Raw genomic sequence first — 12,692 nt, forward strand, 5'->3', positions numbered from 1 at the left:
TGCACTATATTGGGCTCTCGGTGTCTCCCTCCCTTTAACTCTGATAAGGCACATTAACTACGATAAGGCAGGCTAAGCGTGCAGTAAGGGGAGCAAAAGGAAGTAGCAAGCATTACAGGAAGTAATGCTCGCTATTTGTATTAGTGATGAATCAACCCCACTGTTTGGTACAATTAGCCCAAGAGACATTTGGGCAAATATATTACATTTTGAAACCAGTCAGACACAAGGACCACCAAAAAATAAAGCTACATTGTCTTCTAATCACTGGTAAACTATGGCCAGAGCTTAGAGAAAACCCTTGTTTCAATTTGATGAGGTTAAGGCCAAAGTAAGAAACTCTATTGTCCACAAGAGGATGGCGAGTATCCTAGTACTGAGTTTCTCACCACATAGTACATGTACTCCAGGTGATACACAAGACATGAACTCCAGGGGATAGCTGAAAACCAACATTTTGCAAGTGCTTTGGGGAGCACTGGAAAGCCAGGACATGCTGGGAAAAACTGGGACACATTTTGTAGATCCTGAAAAGCTAGGATACATTGAGGTATATTTATGTATCTGCATTAAAATGTGAAGAAAGTGGAAAGTGCAAAGACAGGGCACAAAACAATAAGGACTACACAGCTACAATGTACTGTCTACCATGGTACTGAAAAAGTGGGAAACACAGTATCCCATATGAGTCCAGAAAATTCTAATGGCCACTCTCCTGCCACCACAGGTTTTTCACAGCGAAATGTACATCCTTCTCATACTGGCAGAACCAATACATTTCCCCTATTCCCATAAAATCCACCTAGACCCACACCCTAATTCCCTCTGAGAACAACACATCACCACTCACAACAAAATCATAGCATTCAGTTAAACCAGTCATTTCATAATTATATATTTCCTTCTCCAACTGCCAAATATCAACTGTGCTTATGAAGCTTATCTCCTAGCTTAAAAAAAAACACAAACATTTTGCTTACTTGGTTTCATGCTGTGGTCAAACTATACATAAAAATGCTGGTATTTGGTGGAAAATGCTTTAAAGTGGATCCGAGGTGAACTTTTACTCATTGCATAATTGTGTTCCTTTCCTATTGTTTATAGGGCATTCCTCAAGCCAAATACTTTTTTGTTTTTGTTTTAATACTCGTATTCCCTATAAACTAAATAAACCACACCCACAAGTTTTCAGAAAGCCTTGGCAGTAGCAAGGGCTCATGGGAGCTCAGTCTGGGCAGGAGGAGGAGGAGGTGTTACTAGCCATTGATTTCGGAGGGAGGAGGGGGGATTAGGTTTTTTGCACAGGCTTAGTGATCAAGATACAGATAAGCCTGCCTCTGTGTAATGTTTACAAACAACATGGCTGCTGTCATTGTATCACAGGAAGAAATAATAATTTTCTATTAAAGCTGTTTGCAGCTATATTTGCTGTGTAAACTATCTAAACTTTAGATAAGATATATAGACAAGTTACTTGTTATAGTTAGTTTTTCATCTCGGATCCACTTGCATACAGAGCTGCAAGATCTACTTTGCATATACATGTTTTGGGCTATTTGACAATAATCAACAAAAGGTATGGTGCTCTAAACCTTGCTTGCATAAAGCTAGGGGCATCCTGGCCTTTACTGATGATTTCCAGAAGCAGCTGTATGAAAGTTGGTTAAGCTATAGGGTTACAGTTATTTGCATCACTAACAACACCTTAAAGAGAATCTGTACTGTCCGATTTGTACAATAAAAAACATACCAATCGAGTCACTGTGATCTCCTGGATCCCTCTTTGCCGTTTCCGCCACTCCCCGCCACGATCCTGGCTTTTAATCACCAGTTTTAGGCAGTGTTTACAAACAAAAAAAAACATGGCCGCTAAACCGGAAATGATGTGTGTGTGTGTGTGCGTATATATATATATATATATATATATATATATATATATATATATATACACGCACATACACTAATGTGTGTGTAGGTATATGTGTGTGCCTATCTATATCTATATCTATCTATCTATCTATCTATCTATCTATCTGTATATATATATATATATATATATATATATGTAGTCCCCGGTTAACGAACGAGTTAGAGACTCTAGGTTCGTTCTTAACATGAATCTGTTCTTAAGTCGGAACACTGTGCCATCTCTGTCCCCTGTACCTCCTCTGTGCCCCCCTGTGCCTCCAGTGTCCCCCTCTGTGTAACCTCTGCCCTCTGTACCTGCTTATATAAAAGTTTAAAAAAATCTATTTTCTCAAAAACTACAGGCGTTCGTAAGTCAGGGACTATATGTATATATATCATGACTATATATATATATATATATATATATATATATATATATATAAATATATATATATCATGATACAGTATACTACAAGTTTTTATTACATAGTGAATTATCTGCACTGCAGTCTGGGATTCTCACAGTTTCTCAGCATGTGACAGGCAGCTCCCTCCTCCCTCAGCCTCACAAACAAGCATCACAGACAAGCTGAAACTGAGAGCAGAGACGCTGTCTGTGAGGAGTAAACAAAGCACACAGAGCCTGCAGGGGGCGTGCATAACTTGTATCCATTACAACAGAGGCAGCCCATTCCTCCCTGGGTCGACAAAGCTTGACAAAGAAAAGAAGATTCGATATATTACAGAGACAGTGCAACTAGAAAAGGCTGCATTAATCCAGACCACATTGGAACTTATAGGATAGAAGAAATAAGGCTGAACATTTTGTTACAGAGTCTCTTTAGAAGAAGCTTTAATTGAACTGTGTGACATGTTAATTCATGTAAATGCTGTAAACAAAGATCACATAAAATATGCCATTTGCTACACAAATTGCCTTATGATGAATTGTAACTCTTTTGCCTCCCTTTTCCAGGTACCTTATTACTTTCTGTTTACAACTACAACTTATCAAGAGCACTTGTCTCCAGATCAGCACTGGGAATTCTGCTTATCATTTTAGCCCTTATATTAGCACATACAGGTAAATTAAATTCATCATTTCTACCAATGTAATGCAAGTATTAATTAGTCTATTGTTAATCTTAACGTGTTTCTGTAATGATCGGTGTAACACAGAGAGGGTCTGATTACCGGTGATCTGCAGTATCACCGAGAATACAGATATATACCCGATTATTGATATTCTGCAGTATCACCGATAATCAGATATATCTCTAACCTCTGGACACCTGAGTAATAAGAGTGTTTGGTGTAACAGAAATACTTTGAGGACTGCACCTGAGGAGCAGGTGCACAGCAGTAAGGAATACTGCACAGTAACACGTTCCTTCCGTAAGCCTGAGACTCTCTTCTGAGGAAGGGGTCAGGCTAAGAATAGGAAGGACAGAGTGTGAGTGACACCAAGGAAGGGTGTCACCCCCAGGTCTGTGAGCTATCTCTAACTGGGGAGATAGCGCTCAAGGTCGGACAAGCCAGGTCGGCAACAGACAGACAGATCAGGGACAGAGACAGGAGACAGATGCGGAATCCTAAGACAAGCAGAGTTCGGCAACAGAGTATCAGATATAGCGAAGTGCCTAATCGGAGATCAGAAGAGTAGTCAGGAAAGCAGAAGGTCATAACAAATAATCAACAATGCCTAGTCTTGGGTGTGAGCTCCTTGATCATCAACACCCTGGAACTAGTCTAGGTAATAACACAGATAATATACAGTTTTCCCTAGACTGAGGTGTGAGGCCCTTGATCGTCAACACCCAGGAACTGGTCTAGATAATAACACAGATAATATCACAGATACTAGCAAGGCCTGAGTGCTACCACGTAGTGATCGCAACGGCAGACAACCAGAGAATGACCAGCACCCAGTATATATAGCATGGCGCTCTCCAGCGCCTCCCCTAAGTGCTGGACCAATGGGAAATGGTGGAATTGTCAGCTGACCGGCTGGCTGTCATAAAAGCTCTGCCTCTCAGCGCGCGCGCGCGTCCTTCTAAACCTGTGTGGACTATCAGTCCCAGCCACACCAGACCTATGCTGTAAACCATCCGCTGTGCTGGGCGCGGAACCAGCCGCACCGCTATCAGAACATGCGGCGGTTCCTCCGCGTTCCGCCATACTGTCAGATGTAGGCCTATGCGTGCAAACTGCCGTGTCAGACGCGGAATCCGCCGCCTTGTTCTCGGGACATGCAGCATTTTTTTCGCGTTCAGTCATGCCAGCAGATGCAGGCCCATGCGCGCAACCTGCCGCGTTGGACGCGGAATCAGCCGCCTTGCTCTGAACACTCGCGGTGGCTTTTCCGCGTTTTCTCACAGTTTCTGAATTGACATGTGACATAGCAAGATGAACATGTGTATGTACAGTCCCAAATCTACACAGAGCTCGACTGCATTTCTTTTTTTCTTCTTTCTCCTGTAAAGCTTTAAGAAACCAGGGATATAAATGACACGTAATATAATATACTGTATAAAGCATTGGATTAATGTTCAATTATACCGGTCACTCCAGGGGCGTTTTTAGGCATAGGCATTACAGGCTACTGCTTGGAGTGTCATTGGTCCTGGGGGGCACCATGCCCCTGATTAAGCCCACCTCAAATGAAGCCACAACTCCTGAACAAATGTCCCTTTGTGCCACCTTCAGTCCCCCTGTGCCATCTCTGCCCCCTGTCTGTCCTTCTGTTCCCTTGTAGAGATGGCTTAAACCTCCCATTTTCGGTTCGCGTACTGCAAACGCGAACTTCCACAAAAGTTCGGTTCACGTGAACTTTCGCAAACCGCAATAGGCTTCAATGGGGAGGCGAACTTTGAAAACTAGAAACACTTATGCTGGCCACAAAAGTGATGGAAAAGATGTTTCAAGGGGTCTAACATCTGAGTTTTTGCATGGATGAGTGCAGGGGCGCCTTTACCGTCTGTCACTACAAGCAGCTGCTTGAAGCGGCATGAAGGGAGGGGGGCGCGCTGCTGCGGGGGGAAGACTGCTGATCGCCGCTATTAAAATCAGCTGCAGCTGTGCTTGTGGGCGATCGTGGTTTATTTACACCACGTGCTCTGCCGCTTCTATGCAGGAACCTTCCACCCGCCCAGGCCCAGCCACAGCCAATAGACATGGAGGAGTCTCACAAAAGTCCCGCCCACTCCACCTCCTCCAAATCGCGTTGCCCGCCCACCGCCCGAGATGGCGAGGGATGAGCAGCCCTAACGGGGCATAAGAAAGCCCCAGGTAAGTATGGAACTTGATACGATTCTCATCTCAGGTTCAATGTAAAAGTTATTATGCTGTTGCGTATCTTTAAGAGCAAAGAGGACATTGTGAGTTCAGGTCCGCTTTAAAGTGTACCAGAGATCACGATTTATAAAGTTTTTTTACTTACCAGCGGCTTCCTCCACCCCCATAAGCACGGTTCTTCCCTCGCCATCCTCCCACAATCCTCTGTTTTAGCGATAATAAGCTCCAGTATTTAGTTCAGTGACGTCAGCCGGGGTCTTCTGCACATGCACAGAAGGTGAGCGCTGATTACCTCTGAATGGAGGGCAATGGGAAGATAACGAGGGATTCATCCATGCTTATGGGTCTGGAGGAAGCCCGAGGTGAGTTAAAAATGTTGTAATTTGTGATCTCTGGGGTCACTTTAATGCTATTGTAAACAAACAGTCCCACGATGTCTGATGCTGAGAATACACAATAAGATTTTTTGGATTTAATGACGATCGATTTTCATTTACTTCTATGAGAAATCAATCAAATAAAACGATCGAAAATCAGATCGGAAGTGTTGGAAATTATCTATTGAACCATCTATCTGCCAAAAAAAATCTCATGGTGTATTCCCAGCATTATGGTTTGCCTTCATAGTAACATATAAGGGGAAAATGATCTGTCACTGGGGATGGGGAAGAGTTAGTTGTCACAACAAGGGTCAGGTAACCGTGGGTAGGGGTAAGCTGTGTCTGGGGGCTGTGAGCTGTCACTGGGGGAGTAGTGAGCTATCACTAGAAGTGGTCCAATGTTCCCTGTCGCTGAGCGGGGGCCCCCTGCAGATCGAGCTCGCACTTGTCCTCAATTATGAATGCAGCCATGCAGTAGCCACGCAAGTATGGCCGCACATGCGCAGTAGCATGAACCCCACAACTGTGGCTTACTGCGCATGCACGGGCGTGCTCATGTGGCTACTGTGCAGCCATACTGAAGGAAGAGGAGGTGCGCCACCCTGATATGATTAGCATCAATGCCTTTTTAGGGGACATCAGAGCACTGAGGGAAGCCTCATTAGGATCCTGAGGCATCTCTTCACTCTATGTATTTATAGACGGGGCAGCACAGGGGTGTAGTGGTTAGCCCTCTTGCCTTGCAGCACTGGGTCCCTGGTTCAATTCTAGCAAGGGCACTATCTGCAAGAAGCTTGTATGTTCTCCCCATGTCTGCGTGGGTTTCCTCCGGGCACTTCAGTTTCTTCCCACATCACAAAAACATACAGATAAGTTAATTTGCTTCCCCCTAAAATTGGGCCTAGACTATGATACACGCTACAGAATACATACATAGACATATGACTATAGTAGGGATTAGATTGTGAGCCCCTCTAAGGGACAGTTATGTGACAAGACAATATACTCTGTACAGTACTGCGTAATATGTTGGTGCTATATAAATACTAATTTATAACAATATATAACAGTGACATTGACTGCAGCACATTACAGAGTACATAGTCATGTCACTGACTGCCCTTAGCGGAGCTCACACTCTAATCCTACCATAGTCATAGTGTAATGTCCTACCATATTATTATTATATATTTATAGCACTGACATTTTCTGCAGCACATTACAGAGTACATAGTCATAGTCAAGTCACTGACTGTCCTCAGAAGAGCTCACAATCTAATCCTACCATAGTCATATTGTAATGTCCTACCATATTTTAGCAGCACTGTACAGAGTGAATAGAGGTGTCACTAGCTGACTGTCCTTAGAGAAGCAGAGTCTAATGACAATCATTGTCACAGTGTGATGTTTTCACTCTAGTCTTGTTATGTAAAAAAGCATATGTGTATCACCATCTGCATTTGATCTGTGGCGGACATGATACATGAAATAGTTTTATGTGGGGAATTATGTCTTGCCTTGTTCTCTGGGGGACGTGTTATGTGCATTTGATCTGATATCTGTTATATCTGATTGTAATGTTTACATTATTCATTTGTGCACTATATTTAAGTGTCCTTAAGTTATATTGTTCCATGCACGCAAATTTTATTGGGGGTGGGCGCCACAGGTTTTTTCGCCTGGAGTGACAAAATGGCTAGAGGCGCCCCTGGATGAGTGGGATAGACGCCAAAATTCCCGGGGAAAAATCTGGATTTGACGCAAAGCAGCGTTTTAAGGGCAGAAATCACATTGAATGCTAATTCCAGGCCTAAAGTGCTTTAAAACATCTTGCATGTCTATACATCAATCAGGGAGTGTAATTAGAGCACTGCTTCACACTGACACACCAAACTCACTGTGTAACGCACCGCAAACAGCTGTTTGTGTAGTGACGGCCGTGCTGGACTGGTGCGCACCATGGCGAGATTGCTCTTCCTCAGTGATGTCAGGTAATGTCTGACTGTATCAACTTTCCATGGTTCTTTCTCTACCATTGTTAAAGCTTACATCTATTTTTTTAAATTACTTTTCTGCTGGCTGTTCAATACCTTTAACGAGAAAAAGAGAATCTGCGATGGAGGACAAGTCTGCCATTCATTCAACTGTGTGACTGATAAACTTTCCATATTACTTTCTCTGCTGATCGAATTTGGTTTGTCCACAATGAAGCAACGACCTTATTATCTTGGGTGTGCCCCCCCCGAGACACTCATATCGCCGTCTGTCATTGCTTCATTGTGATAAGCAAGCCCCTTCACCATGGCAAGATAATGATCGTTGAGGGGAATCGACCCATTTACATGCCTTTTGTTTTGTTGTTGCAGCTGCAGTGCAGCCAGAAAAATTAAGCAGTCATGTACACCCACCAGAAAAATTATTATAGCGGCCGCTGCTAGCAGCGGCCTTAAAAATTCAGGAATCCGCCAGGTGTCCTGGACCCTGTAGGTGGTGGCGGAGAAGGCAGTCAAGCGGCCTGCAGGCAGAGATGCTGTGTATGGGACTGACTTAGCCTTCTGGCGGGCAGTAGCCCTCCGGGATCCATGCCTCATTCATTTTGATAAAGGTGAGGTACTGAACACTTTTGTGACTTAGGCGACTTCTCTTCTCAGTGACAATGCCCCCAGCTGCACTGAAGGTCCTTTCTGACAGGATGCTTGAGGCAGGGCAAGACAGAAGTTGGATGGCAAATTGTGACAGCTCTGGCCACAGGTCAAGCCTGCGCACCCAGAAGTCCAAGAGTTCATCGCTGCTCACAGTGTCTACATCCACACTTAAGGCCAGGTAGTCGGCTACCTGCTGGTCCAGGCGTTGGTAGAGGGTGGATCCGGAAGGGCTAAGGCGAGGCGTTGGACTAAAGAATGTCCGCATGTCCGACATCACCATGAGATCGCTGGAGCGTCCTGTCCTTGCCTACATGGACATGGGAGAAGGATTACTGACAGTGGTACCTTTATTGCGTTGTGCTGTGACATCACCCTTAAACGCATTGTAAAGCATAGTTGCCAGCTTGTTCTGCAAGTGCTGCATTCTTTCTGCCTTCTGGTGATTTGGAAACATCTCTGCCACTTTGTGCCTATACCAAGGGTCTAGTAGTGTGGCCACCCAGCACAGCTCATTCCCCTTGAGTTTTTTAACACGGGGGTCCCTCAACAGGCTGGACAGCATGAAAGACGCCATCTGCACAAAGTTGGATGCAGACGTACTATCCATCTCCTCTTGCTCTTCCTCAGTGATGTCAGGTAAGTCCTCCTCCTCCCCCCAGCCACCAACAATACAACGGGAACGTTGAGCAGCACAAGCCTCCTGCGACGCCTGATGCGGTTGTTCTTCTGCCACTGCCTCCTCCTCCAAAGAAACACCTTCCTCATCATCCTAGTCTGACTCCTCCTCCCCACATTACTCTTACTCCTCCTCCTCCCCCCCTGTGCTGCTGCAGGTGTTGAGGAAACATCTGGTTCTGATGAGAATTGATCCCACAACACTTCCTCCTGTAACTGTTCCTGTTCACGCTCCTCCACTGCTTGATCCACCACTCTACGCATGGCCCGCTCCAAGAAGTAAGCCAGAACATCCCCATCTCCCCAGACTGTGTCCTTCTACTGTAGTTGTAGAGGTACTGGGTGACGGCTTTCTCCTGTTCTAGAAGGCGAGAGAACATAAGGAGGGTCTAATTCCAGCAAGTCGGGCTATCACAAATCAGGCGTCCCACCGGCAACTTGTTTCTCCGCTGAATATCAGCAAAATGTGCCATGGCTGTATAAGACCGCCTGAAATGCCCACACACCTTCTTGGCCTGCTTCAGGACGTCCTCTAATCCTGGGTACTTTGACACAAATCTTTGAATGACTAGATTCAGCACATGTGCCATGCAGGGTACATGTGTCAGCTTTCCCAAATTCAAAGCGGAAATGAGATTGCTGCCGTTGTCACACACCACGTTGCCGATAGAGATGGCCCGAACTGTTCGCTGGCGAACGGTTCCCGGCGAACTTCCATGGTTCGCGATCGCGGCGAACCGGGAACTTTTCCAGAAGTTCGGTTTGCCCCCATAGTGCACCATTAGGGTCAACTTTGACCCTCTACAACACAGAAAGCAGGCACATTGTAGCCAATCAGGCTACACTCCCTCTTGGAGCCACTCCCCCCCTTATAAAAGGCAGGCCCCGCCGGCCATTATACTCACTCGTGTGCCTGCAGTAAATAGAGAAGGGACAGCTGCTGCACTGCAGACTCTCTCATAGGGAAAGATTAGTTAGGCTCTTGTAGGCTTGTTAGCTTTCTCCTTGCCGATTCTTATTGCTAAAATAGCACCCCACAACAGCTCTTTTGAGAGCAAATCTTGTTCTTGTTCTCTTTTTTTTTTCTGTGTGTCCCACTGACACTTGTGTTGCGTAGACAGCCTTGATAATCCATACTATGTGTGCCACTGCCAGGCCCAGCACATCCAGTGACTACCTGTGTGCGTGACAGGTGCACATTGTAATACCCAGTACTGCATATATCTACTACCAGTTGTTCACAGTGCACCCACCTACCTACGTGAGCACACGCAGTGTGATATACCACTCCGTGCATACCTGTTAACTGCATCTGTCTGACTGACTGCACATTGTATTAGTCAAGTCACTGCATACCTTTCACTTCATCCCCCCCAATATGGACAAAACAAAAGGCAGAGGCAGGCCACCTGGCAGGTCTGTTCGAGGTCACGCTGTCGTGATTTTGTGCGGCCAGCGACCAAAGTACAGCATTCAGAAGAAGGCACGTGCCATCAACCTCCAATATTGTCAGGATGTAGTTGACGATTTAACACAGAACACCTCAACTTTCTCAGCTTCCGCATGGAAGCGTGACATATCTTCCTCCTCCTGCTCTGATTCTGGCACCCCATTTAACTCTCAGTCGGCCGCCACCACCAAAGTGCCATCACCCCAGGGCTCGGCAGTGTGGAAATGTTTTCGTGTGTGCCTCAGATGAGAGCAATGCCATCTGTACTCTCTGCTACCAAAAATTGAGCCGTGGAAAGACCAAGACAACTATCTTATGAAGGCACATGATTACAAAGCACAAACAGCAATGGGATGACCACCTGAGGGAAAGCGCACGCAAAAGCAAATCCACACACCGCAGTGGAAGATATGCAATTATTTCTCAAAAAAAGCGATACCCAAAATGTACCATAATGTTGAAAGGCAAGTGGTTTTGTCTCTGGCACACAGCGTTGGGTCTAGGGACCATCTGACCACGTGGTCTGCAAAGCATGGTCAGGCCTGCCCGAAGACTACGTCAGTCCCCACGCACAGCATCTCTGCCTGCACGCCGTGTGACTACCTGCCCCAAGACTAAGTCGCTCCCCACACAGCATCTCTGTCTGCAGGCCGCTGGACTGCCTTCTCTGCCACCACCAACAGGGTCCAGGACTCCAGGCGGATTCCTGAATTTTTAAGGCCGCTGCTAGCATACTAATTTTTCTGGTGTGCCTGCCTAATTTTCTGGCTGCACTGCGGCTGCAACAACAAAACAAAAGGCATGTACATGTGCCAAGGGGCTTGCGTATCACAATAGAGCAATGACCGCCGGCTATATGAGTGTCTGGGGGGGGGGCACACTCAAGATAATAAGGTCGTTACGTCATTGTGGACAGACCAGATTGGATCAGCTGGACAATCACCTCAGCCTGGCGACCATATGGGCTTCAAAACCGCTATCGCCTGCACTCTCACCATGGTGCGCACCAGTCCAGCACCGTAGTCACAACACAAACAGCTGTTTGCGGTGCGTTACACAGTGAGTTTGGTGTGTCAGTGTGAAGCAGTAGTCTAATTACACTCCCTGATTGATGTATACACATGCAAGATGTTTTAAAGCACTTTAGGCCTGCAATTTAGCATTCAATGTGATTTCTGCCCTTAAAATGCTGCTTTGCGTCAAATCCAGATTTTTTCCCTGGGACTTTTGGCATCTATCCCACTCATCCATGCAAAAAATCAGATGTTAGATCCCTTGAAACATCCTTTCCATCACTTTTGTGGCCAGCATAAATGTTTCTAGTTTTCCGAGTTCGCATCCCCATTGAAGTCTATTGCGGTTTGCGGAAGTTTGCGCGAACCAAACTTTTTGCGGAAGTTTGCGAACTGAAAATCGGAGGCTCGGGCCATCTCTAGTTGCCGGAAAGGAGATTGCTGCCGTTGTCACACACGACGTTGCCGATCTCCAGCTGGTGCGGGGTCAGCCACTGACCCACCTGTGTGTTAAGAGCAGCCAGGAGAGCTGCTCCAGTGTGACTCTTCGCTTTGAGGCAAGACATGTCTAACATGGCGTGACACCGTCGTACCTGGTATGCAGCATAGGCCCTGGGGAGATGGGACTGTGTAGCTGGAGAGGAGATCGCAGCACCAGTAGAGTTGAACTGCCACTAAGACAAGGAGGAGGAGGAGGACGACAGCGAAGAGGATGTAGCAGGAGGAGGTGTCACAAGTTGGTCCGCTGCACAGCCACGTACTCCCTGCTTGTCAGCGGTCACCAGGTTGACCCAATGGGCTGTGTAAGTAATGTACCTGCCCTGACTTGGCAGACCAGGCATCCGTGGTCAGATGGACCCTTGACCCAATGCTGTGTGCCAGAGGTGACACCACTTGCCTCTCAACTTCATGGTACAGTTTGGGTATCGCCTTTTTAGAGAAATAATTGTGGCCTAGTAACTTCCACTGCAGTGTCCCAATGGCTACAAATTTACGGAAGGCCTCAGAGTCCACCAGCTGGTATGGTAACAGCTGGCGAGCTAACAGTTCTGCCAAGCCAGCTGTCACACGCCGGGCAAGGGGGTGACTGGCAGACATTGGCTTCTTCCGCTCAAAGATTGCCTTCACGGACACCTGACTGCTGCTGTGGGCAGAGGAGCAGGAACTGCTCAAGGTCAGAGGCGGAGTGGAGGAAGGTGGCTGTGAAGGTGCAAGTAAGAAAGCAGCTGAAGATGGTGCACCTGAAGGAGGAAGAGGAGAAGGAGGGTGGCTTTTCTTTTGTGTGCTGCTTTTACTCTGGTGCTCTCTTCATCCCTACGTGGGTGTT

At 46.4% G+C, this 12,692-nt stretch overlaps 1 protein-coding gene across 9 annotated transcripts in view; it reads left to right on the plus strand.

Annotated features, from left to right (window-relative positions):
* The window catches only part of LOC137527196 (uncharacterized), a 334,365-nt gene that overhangs the window by 72,047 nt on the left and 249,626 nt on the right, over positions 1 to 12,692 (plus strand). For all 9 annotated transcript variants that reach the window (XM_068247681.1, XM_068247683.1, XM_068247688.1 and 6 more), the window contains exon 2: positions 2,885 to 2,992. In XM_068247681.1, the coding sequence (XP_068103782.1) occupies positions 2,885 to 2,992 (108 nt within the window). The remainder of the gene's footprint in view (positions 1 to 2,884; positions 2,993 to 12,692) is intronic.

This window comes from Hyperolius riggenbachi, chromosome 8 (genome assembly GCF_040937935.1).
Source record: "Hyperolius riggenbachi isolate aHypRig1 chromosome 8, aHypRig1.pri, whole genome shotgun sequence".
Classification (NCBI taxonomy): domain Eukaryota; kingdom Metazoa; phylum Chordata; class Amphibia; order Anura; family Hyperoliidae; genus Hyperolius; species Hyperolius riggenbachi.